Raw genomic sequence first — 22688 nt, forward strand, 5'->3', positions numbered from 1 at the left:
ATTGTTATAAAAATCACTATTTATTCTTTGAAGTATAGTTATATAAAAGTAAAGCAGGCATACTTTCAAGATTCCGTCGCAGTTTCATACAGTCGTCACAACACTGACCGTTAACAATTTTTAACATAGTCAAACGGGGCGTGCGGTTGGGGGGGAGAAGGGTTTGTTGTCGGTACCCTTAGAATATTGCAACAAATCCCCTATTCGTTCTAAAATAGAAAACAACACACGTCGATGTTATAATTAGTCAATAATAGTCATATCGATACAATTATACACATAATAATATATAAATAAAAAAGCACACGAGTGATTTTATTCAAATTTAATTACAATACAAGCAAGCTATACAACCATTAAACTCACATTTAAAAAAGAAGAAGAAGAGAAAAAAAAAAAAAGAAAAACAACTCTTTTTTTTTTAACATATAAACAAAACATTCTCAATAAAACAATAAACCGATAGTCAAACTTTATTTCATTATTATACATATATTTATTTTATGAATCGATTGATGCCTGTGCACAAATTAATGTATAAATAAATGTAAAAATATATACGTATATATATATATAAATGTTAACGGAATCGTGTGTGTTCGGTGAATGTGAGTAGTTTTACGTGCAAGAGATTTTTAGATAACGTTGATTACGAATCGAAAATATAATCAGTGGCGTAACTATTATACAGCATATGCAATGCACACCGGTTCCAATAGCTTCCATACGAAAGATATAAAAATATCTCACACATCGTTTCATAGAACTCGGCAATGGGGAAAAAATTCGCGACTCTTATTGATCAGCCGAGACGGTCCGACCAAAAAGAATCGCGTATTTTAGAGCAGCGTTTCTCAACCTGGGTCCATATGCCCCCCCTTGGAGGCTCAGACCCTCTCAAGGGAGGCACAAACTAAAATTCAACCTTTGAGGAGGCATACTGAGCTCTAGGGGAGGCACGGAATAAAATTATAAAAAATTTATATCTAAATAATATCGATAGAAGAGCTTAAATGTTTTATTTGTCATCAAACTGAATATACGTTCGCATTTCGGAAAATATACTATGTATGCAATTGTTGTGCATAGTTCTAGGGCGGGGTTGAAGCTGAATACAAAAAAAAGACCAAATGGATGATATTCAGCAAGTCGGCGCACAATACGGTCAGCTCTCATTTACAGATCAATAACAGCGTGGTGGAGAGAGTGGATGGTTTTAGATATTTTGGGTGCCATCTGGGTGAAACGTGTGAAAGTGGAAAGGAAATTCGCGTTAGAGTGGAGCAAACAAGAGCTACTCCGACTGAGACTTCTACGATGCTACGTTTTCAGCATCCTTCTGTATGGGACAGAAGCATGGAGCCTGACGGATGCCACATGCAAGAAACTAGAGGCATTTGAGATGTGGACATACTACAGAAGGATGCCGAGAATCTCATGGATGGCGCGTCGTACCAATGCCGAGGTGCTAGCCCTGATGGGAAAACATGTCCAAGTGCTCAAAAGTGTGAAAAGACGTAAATTGGAGTACTTTGGCCATGTGATGCGGAACGAAAAATACGACCTCCTGCGCCTAATAATCCAGGGGAAAATCGTAGGCCAACGCAGTCGGAAAACATCTTCGACAACAAGAATCTTCGGCAGTGGTACGGCCTCAGCACCCGAGCAGCAATGGACAAAATAAGAATGGGACATCTAGTTGCCGACGTTCTAGGAGGACATGGCACATGAAGAAGAAGAAGAATGGTTGGCAAATATCGATGATTTATCGCATATCTGACAAAATATGTGCCAAATATTTTTCAAACAAGGTCGGTAAGGCGTTTACATGAATCTGAAGCAGTGGCGGCTCGTCCATATGGGCTGTGGGGCTGCAGCTCCTCCCAGTATGGAACATATACGTGCTATTTTTGTTTGCATTCGGTCACCGGTATGATCAAAACAAACTACTACAGTCCGATTCATCTTGGCAGCCCCGCTATTGTGAATTTACTATGTAGATGTTGGCAAATATCGATGATTTATCGCATATCTGACAAAATATGTGCCAAATATATTTTAAATAAGGTCGGTTAGGCGTTAACATGAATCTGGAGCAGTGGCGGCTCGTCCATATGGACTGTGGGGCTGCAGCCCCCCCCCCAGTATAGAACATATGCATGCTATTTGTTTGCATTCGGTCACCGGTATGGTCAACAAACTACTACAGTCCGATTCATCTTTGCAGCCCCGCTATTGTGAATTCCCACGAGCCGCCACTGATCTGGAGTAGTCGAGTGATGAAATTTCCTCTCAAAAGCTCGCAACCGTCTTGATTTTGTAAAAAGAGGCGATCTCCATATGTCAATAACAACATTTGAGCCAGATATAAATAAACTTGCCAGTTTACATCAGGTACGAGGATCACACTAAATAAAATTATTTTTCAATTTTGTAATTATAATATTTTTAATATGTACTTTTATTTTCGAGAAAAAATGGTAGGAGGCACAGAAAAATATTAAACGTAAAAGGGGGGGGGCACGGTCCTAAAAAGGTTGAAAAACGCTGTTTTAAAGGATCGTCGACCAATAGGAATCGAAATCCAGAATAAGCCCGCTGCCAAATTGAATAAAATACTATATAAAATAAAATCGAGTATAAAAAGAAATGATTTCATTATAAATAAGTTACAATTTGTCAATAATGATGCTTGCAAGTCCGAAATTCTAGCTACGCCGCTGTTAAAATGCATCAAAAACTGGTTGTCTATCTATTCATTTCATATACGAAGGCACTATGGAGCTTTAAACTATTGGTTACAATCGACAGCATGTCTCGGAACTGTTTGAGTAAACGTCAGACGTATCCATCTCTGGTTCATTATTATTTTTATTTATAAATATATTCCACGCTGTAAGTGAGCAATTATTATATATATTTTTTAAATTATATTTTGAATCCGGTGCAAAAAGGCGATTTAACTAAACAATTTGAAGAAAAAAAAAAAAAAAAAAAAGCTATATACATTCACTGGCAATGAAAGAGTGTGAATCTTCATAGTGCTTCGGTGAAGTGAAATCAAGACTGAAACATCAAACATACCAAATTATAAAAATCTTATAATTAGAATAACAGTAAGAACACAACTAACATTAAAACACGGTCAATTCGATCAACTTATATGAAAATCTCTTCAATACAAAAAGAAAAACATTCAAATTCAACGACTGTACACATTCCTAATAAAGTAATATCAATTTTAAATTAAAAAAAAAAATGTACTATTAGATTTCGTCGGTGTAAATTTTAATACACGGCATATACTTTATGCATCCGGATGATGATTTATCTTTGTTTTTCTTATGTACATTATTTACATGCTCGATATACACATATATTCGGTACAACATACATATACATATATAAATATACGTATGTATATATATGTTTTATATACATACACACATATATATATAAAAACTTGTTACTCGTACTTGACGTAGTTTTTGACGGTAACGTCCGGCTGATGCGGCCATTGATTGCCTTGGCTGTCGTTGCCGTTATTATTCGGCGGCACCCAATTCAAGAATCCGGCCCGCTGGTGCGAGACGGGCCCGGCCTGCGTCGGCGGACCCTGATACCCCTCGACGGGCACGTTGTTGACGATGCCCCAGCCGGGCTGGTTCAACGCGGCCGCTATCAACGCCTGATTCACGGGAATCGAGTTGATGTTGAGCGGCAGGTTCACGTTGACCGACTGGCCGTTGCCGTTGTTGGCCGCACCCTGACCCTGCGAGCGGACCAGCTCCACGCTGCGCCCGGTCCACTGGGACTGCGGACTGTTCTGATACGTGCGAGAGTGCCTCCCGCCCTCCTGGTTCTTGTTCGACCTGATCTGGTGGTATTTGTATTGGTCTTGTTTGGGCGAGGCGTTCGATATGTTGACGGACACGCCTTTGATGATGTGGTCCTCGCCGCACAGGCTCTGCGCCACCTCCGGGTCCAGGAAGGTGACGAAGCTGAAGGCGCGGAACGGCTTCGGGATGAACACGTCCGTGACCTGGCCGAACTTGCTAAAGTACTCGCGGAGGTCGTCCGCCGTTATGTTTTCGGTGCAGCGGCCGACGAACACCTTGCTCGGCACCTTGGGCACGAGGCCCTCCTTCGAGTTGGGTATTCGCACGTCGCACCATCGGCCGTCTATCAAGTGCCGTTGAGCCAACACTTTGATCTGGGCGTCGTAGTCGTAGAACTTGACGAAGCCGAACCCTTTGGAAGAGCCCGTCTTAGGGTCCCTCTTGATTTGGACCAGCAAGAGGTCTCCGAACGAGCGGAAGTAGTCCCTCAAGGCGTCCTCGTCCGTCTTCCACGGTAGGCCGAGCACTATTAGGTCGGAGCAGCGGAGCTTGTGGGGTCGAGGGTCGGGGTCGCGTTGTCGCGGGAACACGCATATGTACTTGTGCAGGCCCCAGCCGCCGTCCGGAGGGAACAGACGGTCTCCGGCGAGGCGCAGACCCCGCAGCGGTCCTCCGGAGCAGCGGAACTTGAGTCCGCAGCAGCCGAAGAATTGGGCCGCGACGGTGGACAGCAGCAGCGAGCCGTCCGGTTCGAGGGGCACTTCGACGGGCTCGTCGGGCTCCTCCTCGCACACCTGCAGGTAGTGGACGGGTGAGGACATGTCAGCCGGCTGCAGTGGCCGTGGCCGTGGCTGAGGACACTGCGGTCACTGTGCTCGCTGCGGACGGGCCCCCAGGCCGGCACGAGCCGCCGAAGCCGCCCATCGCAGCGCTTCGCCCCCGGACACACCCCACCGGATCACTCGCCACTCGCCACTCGCCACCAATCGCCACTCGGCACGTCACCGAAGAGTCTCGACGCGCGCCGCAACGAGCGTTATGTAATTGGGCGCGCGCACCCGCTCGCAGTCGGTCGTGTCGGAACTGTGTGTGTGATGAGCGATGACACCGCGACACTCACTGGTGTGGTCGCTCACTGTGTGACAGGCGCTGCCCTACTCTCACTCCTCCTCCTACTACTATGTACAACTCCTACCCACCACCCACCACCCACCACCCGCCACCCACTGTCCACCTCCTCCTCTCCTATCTCACACGGATGCTCCCCCCCTGCTAAGGACGAATTGCGCACTATTGCGAATGCGCGTTCGCGATTTCCTCGATTTTCATTTTCGCGCAATTTCCCCTTTTCCCCTTTTGTGTCTAGTTTTGAAAAGTTTTGCCTCCGTCTGTGTTTTTGAGACTGAGCGCGCAATCTACGCATCGCCCACAGGTAAACATTTCTCTGATCGCCGACCGGAGAAATGTTATTATAGTGTGGCGGCTCGCTATACGACATGGTCGAGTTTGGTTACCTTCCTGCGAGTGGGGACCAACTCGGCTGGGTTCGGAGAGCCGCTACTCACTCTGCCTTCAGCTGTCATAAATAAAACACGTGCATTCAGCATGCCAGTCGTCTCATTCGTATATAACATAGTTTTCGCGCAACTTTCGTTTTTCCCCTTCTGTGTCTAGTTTTGAAAAATTTCGCCTCCGTCTGTGTTTGAGACTGAGCGTGCAATCTACGCATCGCCCACAGATAAGCATTTCTCTGATCTCCGACCGGAGAAATGTTATTATAGTAATAAAAGTGGTTTTAAGGTCTGACTGCACTATGCGTCAAACGAACGATCCGACACGTCACATTTTCGCGATTTCCTTTATTTTCATTTTCGTGCAATTTTCCCTTTTCCCATTCTGTGTCTAGTTTTGTAATGTTTCACCTCCGTCTGTGTTTGAAACTGGGCGTGCAATCTACGCATCGCCCACAGATAAGCATTTCTCTGATCGCCGACCGGAGAAATGTTATTATAGTAATAAAAGTGGCTTTAAGGTCTGACTGCACTATGCGTCAAACGAACGATCCGACACATCACAGTGTGACCAGTTTTCTCGTGACCAGTTTTAGTGTGACGGGAGATCATGTGTGATCGATCTAGAGCGACCGGTTGTCCTGTGACCGGTTCACATTTGACTAGTAATCACCGAACCAAATGTTATTATAGTAATATGGGGGATGAACGAATGAGACGACTGGCATGTTGAATGCACGTGTTTTATTTATGACAGCTGAAGGCAGAGTGAGTAGCGGCTCTCCGAACACAGCCGAGTTGGTCCCCACTCGCAGGAAGGCAACCAAACTCGACCATGTCGTATAAGCGAGCCGCCACAGTAATAAAAGTGGCTTTAAGGCTGACCACACTATGCGTCAAACGAACGATCCGACACTTCACATTTTCGCGATTTCCTTTATTTTCATTTTCGCGCAATTTTCCTTTTTCCCCTTCTGTGTCTAGTTTTGAAAAGTTTCGCCTCCGTCTGTGTTTTTGAGACTGAGCGCGCAATCTACGCATCGCCCACAGGTAAACATTTCTCTGATCGCCGACCGGAGAAATGTTATTATAGTGTGGCGGCTCGCTATACGACATGGTCGAGTTTGGTTACCTTCCTGCGAGTGGGGACCAACTCGGCTGGGTTCGGAGAGCCGCTACTCACTCTGCCTTCAGCTGTCATAAATAAAACACGTGCATTAACATGCCAGTCGTCTCATTCGTTCATCCCCCATAATAGTAATAAAAGTGGCTTTAAGGTCTGACTGACACTATGTGTCAAACAAACGATCCGACACTTCATATTTTCGCGATTTCCTTAATTTTCATTTTCGCGCAATTTTCCCTTTTCCCCTTTCTTTCCCCTTTTCCTTTTTCACTAGACCTTCTGTGTCTAGTTTTAAAAATTACGCCTCCGTCTGTGTTTGAAACGGTTCGGTGATTACTAGTCAAATGTGAACCGATCACAGGACAACCGGTCGCTCTAGATCGGTCACACGTGATCACCCGTCATACAAAAACTGGTCACACCCTAAAACTGGTCACGAGAAAACTGGTCACACCCTAAAATCGATCAACCAGTTTTCTCGTGACCGATTTTAGGGTGTGACCAGTTTTCTCGTAACCAGTTTTAGGGTGTGACCAGTTTTAGTGTGACGGGTGATCACGTGTGACTGATCTAGAGCGACCGGTTCACATTTGACTAGTAATCACCGAACCGGTTCACATATGACTAGTAGTCCGTTTACCCTTCATTTTGATTCGTGTATCAATTTCTTTCCGAAACCACCCGTTGAAATCAACGGGCATAACACTAGTCCATTATAAAATAAGTATTTTCTGCGAATCTTTCACAGAAACTGAAGGTTCGGTGATCATTGGTCACAAAAGTCATTAAAATCTCTATAAGGGAACATCTGGCAGCCGAAAAGTTCATCATACTAACGAAAATTCGAATGCCAAATATTCCGCATTCGTGGTTGTCGCAGCAAAAATTGTCTTTATGACCACCGCAATGTGACTAATAATCCAATTACCGAAACTGAAAGTGCTTCCAAGTGACAAGAATAATTTGATACCACTGGCAATACTGAGTTTGAAATGACAGCTGACATGGGAAGAGGATAAAAAAAAGACTAAAAAGCAGTGTGATTCGACATGCAGAATGAAGAAAAAGTGTGCAGAGCTTGCTTGGGGACGCGCCATTCTCATGTCTCCCAGTTAGAGAGTCTGTTCGAACCCACCTTGCCTGGGAAACTCTCACTTCCTCAAATGCTGGAGAAAGTAGCGATAGTCCAGGTCTAATTACACCCTTCATATACAAATTACTCTATATATTACTTTTTTTTTTTAGATTTAAACTTTTTTTTTTGTATTAGTAAGTATCATCACACTGAAATACAAGAAAAAATATTTTATTTTATTTCATCTCATTTATTTAAATCAATTTTATTTGTTATTTAACATTCACATTTAGCAATAAATTCAATTATACAAATACTAAATTATTGAATACATTGAATTGAATTTCTATATATGTATTATAGGTGGTGGAGAATGATGGGCTTCCTTCGCTGATATGCGTCCAATGCAAAAAAAGCATCTACAACGCATTCTCATTCAAACAACTGTGCGAAACATCCGATGCAAAACTACGGAGCCACTCCTCGAATTCCTTCAAAGCCGAACCTAACAATAAAATCATAAAGGACTTTGACGAGCTCAAAGAAACGGACGATTTAATTTGTGACTCCATCGAGACTCAATTAGACGTACAACCGCTCAGTGCAATACCGTTCAACGTCAAGGACGAATTCGGCCAAGATGCGAATATTCCCGATATTGTTAGTAAAAACATAGATGAAGCTCCTACGTTGAGTAGTTATTTAAATTTTAAACAGTTAGATAATAAGTTCGACATAAAAAAGCAGGAATTCAACGGCAAGAGTGAGCCAAAATCTGTACTCGACGATGAAATTTTATTTTTATCCATAGGAAAGTCGGTCAGACACGAGTCGAAAGAAAAATCATTGAGCATCGTTGTCAAATCTCTTCAAGACATCGTAGGTCCGACGCATTCCTGCACCGAATGCGACAAACGCTTCTTCGCCAACAAAGGTCTGAAGCGGCACATCAAACTATGCCACACTAAGGTAGCAAAACCTTCAACGGAAACCGATCCGAACATCACCTGCAAAATCTGCAATCAAACCTTCGCATGCAAACAAACCCTAACCAGGCACAAGAAAACTCACCAGGAGAATCTCAAGAACAAACTATGCACCTTCTGCGGCAAGGGTTTCCTCAGAGCTGACGATCTCAAACGCCACATCAGGATACATACCGGCGAGCGACCGTACGCTTGCCAGCTGTGTCCCAAGAAGTATAAACAGTCGTCGGAGCTCAAGGATCACATGAAGTCGCACTCGGACGCCTCGTATGTGTGCACCGAGTGCGGGAAGAGTCTGGCCTCGCGCAACGGCCTCTACGTGCACATGAAGGTGCACCGCGGCGAGAAGAATTGGCAGTGCAAGTTCTGCGTCAAGAAGTTCGTCACCAACGGTGAGCTGAACTCGCACGTGAGCCACATCCACTCCAAAGAAAAGCCGTACTTGTGTCTGTACACCGGATGCACGAGAGCCTTCACCACGAACTTGTCGCTACAAACTCACATGCGAGCCCACTCCGGAGATCGACTCTTCAAATGCACCGACTGCGGCAAATGCCTCTCTACTTCGTCTTCACTGCACGAGCATAAGAGAATCCACACAGGTGTATATCACTTTTTGTTTATATAAATGTAAATAATACTTCATTTCATTTATCAGGGCATTGTAGATGGAGATTTCTTCACTGGATAGTGTTTTTCAATAACGTGTCAACCCACATGAACATGAATCTATCTCTCAATACTGAGCATCACGGTCTCATGGAATGTTCAGGACCTGACGAGTGACTCGCCCCCCACTCCTCCCGGTCCTGGACCGAGCTGATGATAGCGCACAAAGAAGATCAAGCTGACTTTCTGATCTGATCTGATCCATCGTGTGAGGGATCTTTCTGATTCACTGATCCTTTTACTATCAGCTTTTCTAGACTCAGTCCCGGTTTTAGGGGGGGACTGGGTCGGGCGGCGCCCAAGGGCGCCGAGTATGTTGGGGCGCCACTCCATGCACCAAAGGCGCTTTAAAATTTAAAATTAGGGCGCCAAAGACTAAAAATTTTTAGATTAGAGTGCCAAAGGCGAAACTTCAATTGATTATTTGAAATTTAATCTTATCTCCGATCTACAATGTCATAAAATAATTTGTCACAATTTTCTAGGGGCGCTTAGAGAAAATTGCCCGAGGGCGCCATAGGGTGTAAGGCCGGCACTGTCTAGACTCCCATTTTTCCTCCTGATAAGATGTCTGAAATACGAAAAATCTCCTTTAGCACGCTGTGGAGTCTGTCTGATATTTTAACACATTCAGCCCGGCGCATGATTTCATACATTTGCCCATGTGGCGGCACTGTCACGCATATCGGCACCCAATTACGCGTGACGGCATTAAATCACTTTATATAATGAGTTGTCCCTAAATCTTTAGAATTTTAGTGTTGGGGTGCTCAATGAAGTGGAACCGTAAAATTATAGTCTGCCATAGCTCTATCCGCGTGGCCACCGGTGGTACACGCCGGGTTGAACGTGTTAAGAGACCATTTTTAGCACCACATTTCAGGGTGCTTCTCTCCTCCGTTTTCATCGTCCAAGTCTCCGTTCCATAAATTGCGATCGAGAACAGGTCTTCGTTATATTCATAATGGATCGGCTTTAGGCAGAAAGATGTGTTGACCAGTGTCTCGGTCTATGGAAGCACGTTTGTGTTTGAAAGAAGTTTATTTATTGTTCAGTATACAAATATGTACTATTTTATGGGTGACCGTCACCGCACCGAATGTTAAAAAATCGAAAATGTTCGTTTACCATGCATACATATGAAAAACGTTTAGTATATATATCAGTGGCGTGCGGTTAAAGTCTCTCTCCCCCCGTCGTACATCCTCACTTAATTTGCGCGAGCAGGATACAACAGGAACAAGAGGAACAGGCTTTTTCTCCCGTATCCTGCGCGCGCACATTTAACAAGGCTTTATGACAAAAAGAGATATAATTTCACCGCATGCCACTCATATATATTATATATACATAGTACTGTTTACCATGTACCCTTTTTTTTTATCTTTCGATCTTTGCCTTCCGATATTTGCTTTTTCGACCTTTTCACTTTCGGTCCCGTGAGGTAGACCCATTGATATATAATACACTAGATAGGCCCTGACGTGTAATTTTGGTCGGAGATCTTGTCCTCACTAACTGAGGGGTGCGGGGGGTTTAACTAGCGGGGAAGTTGGGGGGAAAAAAAGGTTTTTTTCCCTACGACGCAGCGGTACCTACCTACCTACTGAGAGAAACTGTGCATGCGCCATGTATTTTGCATGCGCCAAAAGGGAGACCAGTATAAAGCGTGAGGGCGGATCTATGTGTATTATATATCTATGGGTAGACCCCTATTTTATATATGACGAAGGAGCTGGTTGTTCGACTTCGGAGGAGTTGGCTGGCCTAATAACAGTGGCTCGCTGTGTCGTCTGGGACTGTTGCGTTGGTTTATGTACTTTTGTTGTTGTGTGCTCATGCTATTGTCTGGAGGTGGCGCGATGCAGATGTAAGATGGGGTCAGTGTCTAGGCATTGGCGTGCTGTGAAAATCTTCCTGTTCTTGTCGCATAGCCTTACGTATGTGTGTGCAAGCAGGATACAAGAGGACTCGATATGACGTCACCTAGTCCAATTGTATCCTGCTCGCGCACACATAAGTAAGGCTGTGCGATAAAAACGGGGGCCGCTGTGTCTAGGGGTCGTTTTTTGTGCAGCTGCGTGATGTTGTTAATCTATGTTCGTGCGTTTCGGATCCCTTGACGCGTGTCTAGAGGTTGTTGTTTGGAAGTCATTTCTGTACAGCTGAGCGATTTGTGTTTTCCTTCAGATGCAGGGTCATGTCTCTAGCAGTCACTCGATCTAGGTTCTTCCATATCTTTGTCAAACTAGTCAATGCCAATTTTACCATTCCAAATTTTTCTTCAGATCTCTGCTTGAGAGCTCCCATCTTTTGAGACTAATAGCCCTGATAAACAAAATCTTTCACCTCTTCGTAATCTCTTAAGGAGAAGTTTTTTGGTTAAGGAGTATAGGGCGGGTAAAAAGATCCGTTGCGGGTGCGATGTTTAGATCACGTTGGGCTCACCAGTTATAGAGCGGGTTAAAGGTTTCGACCGTTTCCCAGCCTATGGAAACTCAGTTGATTTTTACAATGGTTATTGTATGTACGAAGAGGTTGAGCTTCGGAGAAATGAGCTGGTTGAACTCCAGAGGTTCACAGAGGTGTTGGGAGCTGGTGCGTCGCTTTATATACGTTCTGGCTTGAAGCGTGCCGTGTGCAGATGCTTTGTCTTCGTTTCCAGGACACGTGTTGACCTGTTTTCGGGGCGCGTGTTTTATAGCTATGGGGTCAGCGCCAGGACGTCGTTCATTTGAGAATGCGGTCGTGTGCATTCGTTGGGTTTCGTTCGTTTTACGATCGAGCGATGAACTCTTTCTTCTGGAATGGTCGAAGGGGACGTTGTCCTTGAGTAGCGATTAGTTCTACTTGTTTGTACAGGATCGATGATGAGATCACTGGTTTTGATTCGTAATAGCACAAGTTGTGCTATATTCCTACAAAGTCTCGAATCGGTCCACGAAAAGAAGCTTCGTCTTGTTTTCGTCCTAAATAATTGCTCTCCACTTCTACTATATACAGGAGCATACCAATTTCGTCTTCATTGCTGACTATCAGCATCCTATAGTCTGCTAACCTTAAGTTGGAGATCCTTCTGCTAGCCACTTTTATAACAGGGATGATATATAAGTATTGCACGAATACGGGGATGATGTAAAGGTAGAATTTTTTGTTTTTAGTATTTTTCTAAACAAAGTTTGACTTTACTGAATATGAATATCATAACTAATAAACATTTTTTTGTCAATATTGGCATATGTTAATTGCATAGCAGCATTCAAATGTGAATAAAAACAATCTTTTATTTGTGTATTTCAGGGGAAAAACCGAAAAAGTGCAACATTTGCGAAAGGCGGCTCGGAAACTCCCAAGCGTTGAAGAAGCACATGAGGCTACACACCGGAGAGAGACCATACCAGTGCAAGACTTGCTTGGAAAAATTTATATGTGCGTCAACTCTCAACGCGCATATCAAAAAGAAACACATGGACAAGCAGTTCAAATGCACATTGTGCCAGAAGATGTTCGCTCTCGCCACCAAGTTGAAACTGCATATGCGCGTACACGAGAATAATAAATACAAATGTGACTCGTGCGTCATGTCGTTCGGCGTCAAATCCAAACTACTCCATCACATTCAAAAAGAGCACAGCTCTTCAGATCTAGGGTACGACCTCATGGAGGAAAATTCTCAAGGTCAAGTTTCTAAGCCTCATCGAATCGTGCGAGCTTCTCCCCAAATGCCTCAAGTTCCTCTAATGTTTCACAATACTCAAGCTCCTCCGATGTTTCAAGCCCCGCATATCTCTAATGTTATCGCTCCTACGGCAGAAATCAACATGCCCAATACTTTGAATCAAGAAAGTCCATATTTGAAAGTCCAATGCGCGAAAGTTCAATATGTTTATATGAGCTAAAGAGCCAAAGTCATTTGATATGTTTTTATAAAACAATTTTCACTGTATGACGTCACATCACACTAGAAGTTTTGTGTCCAAAATGCTTTGTGTATAAAATGCTATGGGCCTGTCGTATTTGTCAACGCAACTTTATCTTCATAAATTCTAATGAACTAAGGTGAGTAGTAGTATTCTAAATCTCCAGGTAAATATACCAGGCGTCACCCAAATACATATATATATATATATGTATATCACATTGCTAAGAGCCGGGCCAAACTGGGTGACCTGTGAATGACTTTGTCGTCGAATTAGTCGCTCAAGCGTAGTTGCTCGTGGTCTCTCAACTCGGGTAACTAAAAGCGAGCCAGAATCTGCTCACTGATGCCTATAAGAGTTCTCAATATGTTTTATCATTATGTGAATTCAATGCTATACATTTTGAATCATTATGTGAATTCAATGCTATACGTGTTGGTCACTCAAGCAATAAAATCACTGTGACCAGACCGAACGCTGATCTTACTGGTCAGCTGACTTTATTGCTTGAGCAACCAGTGAGTCGCCCGGTATGGCATGCTCCATACAACTGCATACATTTGATCTTTGTATATCTATAAACAGATTCGTGAGTCTTTCTATCTAGATTAATGGACGAGAGCCAATTCAAAAGTTGAACATTCCTGATTTTCAGTTATTAACCGTTTGCCGACGACCGTCTTCTATGGAAGCTTTGCTCGACGAGTCTGTAGTGCGGTTGTCTTCCATAGAATTTCTGAACTTTGCGCGGGATTTTGAGCCTTATATGCGCCTATTTCAACTGTTTTAAGGTTCAAAATTGGTTGAATATATTACTGAGAGTTGAATGCCATCTATTCAATTTGCTTAAAATGAATATATACCAGTCACAATTAGTTTTTTGTGGAACCATACTGAAACCTCGTTTATGTGACGTCACGTCTGTTGAACAATGGCGACGATACGTCTCAATTGTATGAAGAATGATTATTTGACAATTAAGCCAAAACTACGAGATGTATTATGTATTTTATTGTTTAAAATAATACTTTATGTGTTAATTAACATATCTGGGTACTTGAGTAAATATTAAAATCTGTATTTAAGGTCGAAAACTCGATTGCCAAATTCGCGAAAAAGGTGCCGCGTACAGGGCTTGTTCATTTTTATTGCCACAGGCAAAGGGTTAAACATGGGAGATCAAGTATAGTGATTTGATCAGTCACGCAATTAGAGCTAGACAACGATTTGGGGAAGAGAAATGCTGCATTTCTTTTAAATTAATCGAAGTCCTTGACTCGTAAGAGCAAAAAAAAGATTAAATTTATGTGACGAAAGTCAACTGCATCTTATTATAAAAAATTGAACTTTAAGACTGCAAGATTAAAGCCGCTAAATTACTTTTGTTATCCGAAATCGGATTCCATAAAAATAAAAAAAATTCTAGGTTAATTGCTTGAAGAAAAAAAACAAATGAAACACTATTTATTATTCAATATCTTTCTCTATTATCATTTTATTTATTTGTATATATGTATGGATGTACGATTTGCATGTGTTATTTTATAATTAGAGAAGTAATGCATAATGGGTTGGGTGCAATATTGCTGGATTACCAATTTGTTCTCCAACGGAGAGGTTCTTCAGAATACAATTTTTTTCATGTATATGTGACTAGCTTTAGTGACGCTCTGGAGTATATCTGTAATGTCACTGTAGCTTAACTGTAATATATTTATTAATATAAAAATGAATGTCTGTGTGTGTGTCTCGAATAGGCTCCTAAGCCACTGAAGCGATTACGATGGAACTTTCAGGATTTGTTGTATGCATGTCCGGGAAGATTACTGTGAAAAAAAAACGGGAATGAGTGTCATTCGCTATAATTTCAAATGTTTTCGCGTCGCGATCAGGGTGTTCGCTGCCTGAGTTGTTCCGAAAAATGGGAACGGGAATAGGAATTGCATGCGTTATTGTGGCATTGCAACGCATGCGGGGTTTAGCTAGTAAATAAATAAATATGTATATAAGCTTGAACTTCAGAGAAGTTTTCTTCGGCTTCTTTATACAAGGAGCAGTTTGGGATTTATCCATATTTGTTTCCATTTAGATTTGTCTTGGGTACAGTTGGCTACACTTCTCTTCAACACAAGAGAAGTGTGGCCTTAATTAAGTTTTTATTTATTATTTTCATAGGTCTTATCTCGTGGCAGCCTATTCTGGCTGAGATTAGCCTTTATGCTCCGGAGAGTTTGATCTGGACCCGCTATCTATCGTCTTATATTCCATATTCCTCAGGCGAGAACCGCCGCATACTTAAATTCACTCATTCCTAACGACCTGCGTTTTTTGAATGCACCAGGTGATGCTTCAAACATTTTCTCGGTCTCTTTTCCAACACTTCCTCAGTTACGGGATTGGCAACTGAGTATTAACCATAGATATAGAATATACATAGATATGCCTTTACATACAAATTTCGTTGGAGATCTTGTCGCCATTAACTGAGGGGTGCGGGGGGTTTAACTAGCGGGGAAGTGGTGAAAAAAAGGTTCGACGCAGCGGTCGGCAGTGGTCAGCAACCAGTTTATGTACATATGTACATGCACTGAAGTTTTATTTTATTGGAAACTCCGCGTGACAGTAAACCAAACTCATAAAGCCATATTAAGAAAAAAATATTTAGCTATACACACTATATTAAACTACAAATGTATGTTACTATAATAAAACCATCATTAACTATTACAATATTTAAACATTAGTAACTTCCAAAAGGATCAATTTTAAAGTTGACACTTAATGTCGATTTCTGAATTTCCTTCAGTGCCAACAAGATATACGTGTGCATTTAGAGACATCTATGGCAGAGGTTGTCGACCGCTGTTCAATCACTGCATACAACACTACATACATCGCGCCGATATTTCATTATATGTTAAAATACTACTATAATTGAAGACATTATATATTAATTCTTACTTATGATATGTGATGCCATCCGCCTTTTTATGTTTTCTTGAGTAATTGTAACACAATTTCACTGAACACGTTGGCATTTTCGAAAAATGTCAATCGACCTTCCTACTTAGAAGCTAACTAGGTACTGAGAGAGAGTGTGCATGATCTGTACTTTTTTTTGTGTGTGCATGGTCCAACAGGGTGATCAGCTTAGAGCGTATCTATGGTATTCTATATCTATGGTATTAACTCTATTTTTTACAAGCTTTTTATTAGCTTCACTCTATTAATTATATTTTATTGTACGTACTTCATAGTTTATTTTTCTCTTTGTATTCTCAATCTGTATACCATACTCGCCGCGTTGGAGCAATCTGTTAGACGAGTGCATGATTGATATCAATGATGGATTTAAAAAAAACCCAATTTTATATACATACATAGATAATAAAACGATTTTATACTCAAAATACATTTTTTATTAACAATAACATACAATCAATTCCTATTGATAACTTCGCTATACTTAGACATGAACGTGCTCACTACAGAGTCGTTCAAATTCGAGCAAGCTCTAGAATATAGTGCACCGCAAGCCTCGGGATGACCTGCCTGGATCTCGAACTCCACACACCGCAGCCAAACGTCCACATCCTTGGAGCCGAACTGCTGGATGGCCAAATTGTAACAGAGTCGGAGATGTTTCGCGTTCGGAACTTTTTCACACTTCTCAATCTCGATCATGGCGTTGTGGAGTTCAATGACGAACGGTGTGGTTATCGCCATCGACTTGTACTCCGACCGAGCGAAATCTATTCCGCTGTTCTCATGATAAGATTTCAACAATAGCGGTTTCACCGTCGAAGCCATCTTCGGTGGAAGCATCATGCTCTCTTGGTATAGCTTTTTTAACTGAAAAATGTCACTCGTTAGTCAAATACTTCAATTTCGTTGAATAAAATGATTTAAATCTTATATATGATCGAGTTTTATAGTCTTAAGACCGATTAATGTAGGTGTAGGCTTGCAAACACTCAATTAAGTTACATAGTTTTGCATGCTTACAAACATGATGCATTATTGCAGTCACCCAATGACCAGTTAATGGTAATTCAACCCTTTATACGAGTTTCCCCAAGATCCATTTTATTTTAATTTTTAAGCCCAGGAATGGGAGAAATCAAAATCGACAGTCTAAATTTTAAGATATTGAAAAATATGCATACAAGATTAGCCTATTTAATGGTATATATATATAATGTCTTACTGTTGTAATGTCTTTGGTACTCGTGATGACGTATTCCCATAAACTAGCTACTTTTTCTGTGGGTACTGCTAGTTTTGCCTTTTTGAATAGGATCATCATATCGTTTGAATTGTTGGTGCATCTTTTCAAACGCTCTAACCATATAAATTCGGAAGATGGTATATTTTGACACGCCTCTTCTAAAATCTAAGAAAATTCGGTATGTATGTAAGTATATTACGCAAAGTTAAATCAGACTTGTTTAACCCTTTGAGTGCTGACGTCTTTTCTGTTGAAAGCCCACCATGCTGAAAATTTCGCCAACATTTTCAACAACAATCCGCGTACAGGGCTTGTTCGCTATATTTATTGCCGCGGGCAAAGGGTTAATGAATGTATTTGTCCAAAACTAGTTCCATCTTCGTTGTTGTTAAAATGTAATGCTCACAATCTAAATGCCAAGCGACAATCTAAAATACTCGGCAGTTAAGGATTTCCATCGGGAAATTTTGCTATGGTTATAAATCCAGAAATTACAGTGTAACCCAGTCTTTATAAACATTGACACGGATTACACGACCCATGTTCAATGCATTTTTTTTCAATGCTACCTGCAAAGGCTTAGCGGATAGTATTCTTGTTTACTTTGTACATGCTCAAAATACAACGCCTATCGGCATATTTCAGGCCCATGGACTTGTTAACAGCTAGGATATAATGACAAACTTGACATGTTACTTATGTATATGTTGTTAACCGAAGAAGTACCGAGAGTGACAATGCTCTGTATGATATATGCAGTACCGTCTTAACCCTTTGCCCGCGACAATAAATATAGCGAACAAGCCCTGTACGCGGCACCTTTTTCGCGAATTTGGCAATCGAGTTTTCGACCTTAAATACAGATTTAATATTTACTCGAGTACCCAGATATGTTAATTAACACAAAGTATTATTTTAAACAATAAAATACATAATATATCTCGTGGTTTTGAATTAATTGTCAAATAATCATTCTTCATACAATTGAGACGTATCGTCGCCATTGTTCAACAGACGTGACGTCACATAAACGAGGTTTCAGTATCGTTCCACAAAAAACTAATTTTGACTGGTATATATTCATTTTAAGCATATTGAATAGATGGCATTCAACTCTCAGTAATATATTCAACCAATTTTGAACCTTAAAACAGTTGAAATAGGCGCATATAAGGATCAAAATCCCATGCAAAGTTCAGAAATTCTATCGAAGAAAGCTGCGCAACACACTTGTCGCGCAAAACTTCCATAGAAGACAGCCGCGGGCAAACGGTTAATATGATAAGCAGTCCAGCACTGAATATATAATACTAACATGTATGATGAGTATAGTATGGTGTGAAAAACTCTATCGAAAAAGTTTTGGAGTTGTCCGTTTTTTTACTACACACATATTGTGATTGAAAATGAGCATTGAATTTGTATATAATTAAAAAAAACACCACATTTATCAAATTAAATAATGATAAATGCCCACAACGGTGCTCTTTTCCACTGTTATTCGATAGTACATATACTTCAAAGGGTCAGCATTCAAAGGTTAAAACGACACGAATTTTCTAATTACATTTAAGATTTTATCTCTTCCAGTTACGCTATCCGAGCACAATATATCCAACCACAACTTATAATACTGCTCGTTGAGAAGCTTCAAAGTGTGACCTGTTGTGAAAGCACGGTTCATTGTGTTAAGTTTGGTCGCCATGCCGAATTCAGTGTTTGCGATCAATTTGATTGCGCTGTTTATATAGTTGAGTACTGATTTCCTCGTCGGAACCTGTATATATAAATATAAAATAATCATTGAAACACAAAGTTGAATACAAGCATATGTAGATTGAAATGATCGTACCTTTGATATGGCTGTTTCATGAACGTTCACGAAACTCTCCAAGTTTGACGGGTAATGAGACGTGAACGCATTACTGTTTAAAGACAACCAATCGAATCCACCGACGTCTTTATTCTGTTAATGAATTTACATACCATATGAAATATTGATTTGAGTTTATATGAAATTTTCACTTTATATCACACCGACCTTGAGTTCACAATCTGCGATGAAGTTCCAAGCGTCGCTGTCATCGCAATACTTCTCCCAAAGTATAGTAAACAGTTTTGTGCGGACGTCCGTCGCGAATGAGAAATCGTTGACGATTGTACACATTTTGATGATAAAATCAACGCTTTGTACGTTTTTGAGAGCAAAGTCGACGACGAGGTTGATGCGAGTCATTTGAGTCACCTATAAAAATATTTAGAAACGGTGATATTTATTTATTTAGTTTTAATTTATACCGGGAAGGCCTAGCAGGTAACCCCAATGCGCCTTCCTGGCCAGAAACATTGTACATCTGATACAAGTATTATTATTATACAAAGTAAATACATGTAGGGTTGGAATTGAACGAAAGGCTGATGTATGGGCTATGGCTGAGAAAGAGTATATTACGACTGATTGTGAGAAGGGGATGAAAAGGTGTAACGGTTAGTCGCAGTTGGACCCGTGCTCCGCGCGGTTGGTCGCTAAACCACCGCACGTATCGTCTTAATAAACAACATGACTGAAAACGCACGTGTTTGATCTTCACCTCAACCGCCACATCCCAACCGTGGTCCTGAACGGCGTCATCTGTCAGGATTCTATACCACATACATATTAATTAACACCCACAGAGACATCTATGGTCAAATTTGTAAATTTGCAGCATTTTATACAATTCAACGAAATTCGAGATTGCTGAAAACTCGAAAGTTGCTAGAAATGAGTAGAGGTTGCCAATTTTTTGGGACCATTTCAATAAAATCAGATACATTGGCAAACTCCGATAGGAAATGATTGACCTGGAGGCACAAACTAAGGTCTGGCCAGCAGCAACCAGTGAGGCTCGAACCCGTGAGCACTATGTTCGACAGCATATATGCTAACCACTACTTAGCGCTGCTGGTTGATGATTGTATGAAAGCTGCTGAATTGTATAAATACAATTCAGCGAAATTTGAGATTGATGAAAACTCGAGTTTTGCGAGAAAATGGGTAAGGTTGCCAATTTGTTGGAACCGTTTCAATGAAAAACAGATAAACCAGCAGCGTAGTCTAGTGGTGAAGGTTGTATTCTTTCGTGCGGGGTGTCACGGGTTCGATTCCCACTAGAATCTCGTTGTTGGCCAGACCTTGTTTTCTCGAGGTCGATCGTTTCTTATCAGAATTTGCCAATTTTTCTGATTTTCATTGAAACGGTTCCTGTAAAATTGCCTTTCCCTCTCCAATTTTCTATTGCAAACCTTGAGTTATTGTTATATTATCTACATAGATGTCTCTGTTGATGTTTATTGAATATAAAAATTCGTATTGTTACATGAAAAATGTTATTGTATACGATGTTTGTAATGTCTGACCATATATGTCAGGTTGTATTGTTTCGATTTATGTAATAATTATGTATTTAATATATATTGCTGTTGGTTCCCTCATCACTGAGGATCGTGACTATGATGTCCGGTCAACCAGCTGCCTCCATTCAGTTCTAAATTCGGCCAGGCGAAGACTTGCTACCGTGGAAGCGCCCGTCGCTGCAGATACTTGGTCAGTCCAGCGTGCGGGGGATCTGCCTCTGGCTCTTCTGCCTTCGACGCTACCAACCACAACCGACCGCTCCAGGCTCTCCTCACCTCTTCGTGCAATGTGGCCACAGAACTGCAATATACGTTTCAGGCATATTGTTGACAGTCTATCCTTGATTTTTAATCCTTCAAGAATAGACACATTCGTGCGTTTGTCGGTCCAAGGCACGCGCAGTAGCCGTCTCCAGGACCAAATCTCGAAGGCATCGATTCTCCGTCTATCCGCCGCCTTCATGGTCCACGTCTCGACACCATAAAGGCAGACAGAAAAAACGAGACTCTTCACGAGACGGATTTTGACAGCAGTTGTAATGGCCCTATTCTTCCAAATCTTCGTTAGTTGTGACATTGCCGATTTTGCTAATGTAATCCGGCGCCGTATTTCAAATTCGTTGCTGCCGTTGTTAGATGGGTGACCCCAGATAGACAAAATTATCGACCACCTCTAATATACATATGTATATATAATTTCTTGAGTCATAATCTGTTTAGAACACTCGCCGTTTTGGAGCAATCTGTTAGGCGAGTGTGCATGGTTAATTGAAAAGAAATAACAAAATAATAAGGCAAACTCGATTGACCTGGAGTCACAAATCCAGTGGGATTTGAACCCGTGACCCCTTTGTTCAAAGCATTATACGCAAACCAATAGTCTATTCTGCTGGTTATACTTTTCCAAAGTCAAAGAACTACTTATTTCGACGTAGATACAATAAAACTTGTAATTAAATTAAAGATCCTCTTAAAAACTCAACCGAGTTTCTATAGGCCGAGACACGAGTCTGCTCTATAGTACTTACAAAACCATCTACTTATCATCTTTACATATATTTTATATTAAAAATATGGCTGGAATTACCAGGTCATCTTCGGTCATGGCTTCGGCCATGAGCAGTTCAATCCGCAGCAGATCAATGTGTAAATCTTGTGAATCTACATGACGTTGGATACCTTTCATAATGTAAGTCCTGCCCGAGTCGAGACTATTCATTTCTTCGTACTCCCATCTACCGGCTAGTTGCCATACTTTAGCTTTATCGCCATGTATCTAAAATAAAATTTCTATAACAAACGTGTTTTATATATATTTATATAACAATTGAATCGTATTTACTTGTGTGAGTTTCTCGAGGTATCCCGTAATGACGTAGGTATTCTGTACACTCTTACAAAACTCCATGAAATTCAGCCATATTTCCAGGTCGTTTGGGAATCTGGTGATCAATTCTTTAAACAGTTTGATGACCCTTTTAGATATTGTGTATTCAATGTCGTTCTTTTTATCGCTGATTTTGTTCTGTTCTCGGCGCAGTTTGATGTTTTGTAAAAGTACACATTCGTAGCCTACGTATTTTAAAAAGTCCTCTTTGCATCTGACGCGTCTGTGTATTTTGTATTCGAAGTCTTTTCGCCTTTTAGATATCATTCTGGAAATATATGTTTATGTCATGTCTTGGTTATAAAATAACTGACAAATTACCGGTTAGAATCTTGTACTTTATTTCTTCATCTGTGTATAATCCTATTCTCTTCATCTGCTCCAGCTCGTTCAGCATATCCTCAATCCGTTGGTTCACAAATTCAGCCATGATGAAAGGTTGTAAATTCAATAACAAGTCAAAGTACCTTCAAACAACGTTGTCAGTTTGACTGAACGTCAAACGACACGTGCGTGCAACATTGCCAGTATAAAAATTAATTTGTATTGCC

The 22688-nt window shown here is 41.2% G+C and overlaps 3 protein-coding genes across 4 annotated transcripts; 1 reads left to right on the top strand and 2 right to left on the bottom strand.

The window, feature by feature from the left end:
* LOC143919164 (TAR DNA-binding protein 43-like) lies at nucleotides 1-5273 on the bottom strand. Of its 2 annotated transcripts, none has more exons than XM_077441363.1 (2): nucleotides 3477-5273; nucleotides 1-209 (listed from the first exon to the last, which is right to left on the bottom strand). In XM_077441363.1, the coding sequence occupies exons 1-2, from the start codon at nucleotides 4658-4660 to the stop codon at nucleotides 179-181; spliced, it is 1215 nt and encodes a 404-aa protein (XP_077297489.1). In that variant the 5' UTR covers nucleotides 4661-5273; the 3' UTR covers nucleotides 1-178. The 2 variants fall into 2 exon arrangements, with proteins under 2 accessions (XP_077297489.1, XP_077297488.1); XM_077441362.1 differs by having other exon boundaries at nucleotides 4-209; nucleotides 3471-5096.
* A 2168-nt stretch (nucleotides 5274-7441) lies between these two features.
* LOC143918691 (uncharacterized) lies at nucleotides 7442-16532 on the top strand. The gene is made up of 3 exons (XM_077440670.1): nucleotides 7442-7666; nucleotides 7915-9139; nucleotides 12507-16532. Exons 1-3 carry the CDS (start codon nucleotides 7526-7528, stop codon nucleotides 13103-13105), a joined length of 1965 nt encoding a protein of 654 aa, XP_077296796.1. The 5' UTR covers nucleotides 7442-7525; the 3' UTR covers nucleotides 13106-16532.
* LOC143918692 (U3 small nucleolar RNA-associated protein 6 homolog) lies at nucleotides 16526-22688 on the bottom strand. Its single transcript, XM_077440671.1, has 8 exons — nucleotides 22476-22688; nucleotides 22093-22405; nucleotides 21838-22026; nucleotides 19396-19599; nucleotides 19207-19320; nucleotides 18922-19131; nucleotides 17334-17519; nucleotides 16526-16978 (listed from the first exon to the last, which is right to left on the bottom strand). Exons 1-8 carry the CDS (start codon nucleotides 22565-22567, stop codon nucleotides 16565-16567), a joined length of 1722 nt encoding a protein of 573 aa, XP_077296797.1. The 5' UTR covers nucleotides 22568-22688; the 3' UTR covers nucleotides 16526-16564.

Source organism: Arctopsyche grandis, chromosome 11 (assembly GCF_051622035.1).
Source record: "Arctopsyche grandis isolate Sample6627 chromosome 11, ASM5162203v2, whole genome shotgun sequence".
Lineage (NCBI taxonomy): Eukaryota > Metazoa > Arthropoda > Insecta > Trichoptera > Hydropsychidae > Arctopsyche > Arctopsyche grandis.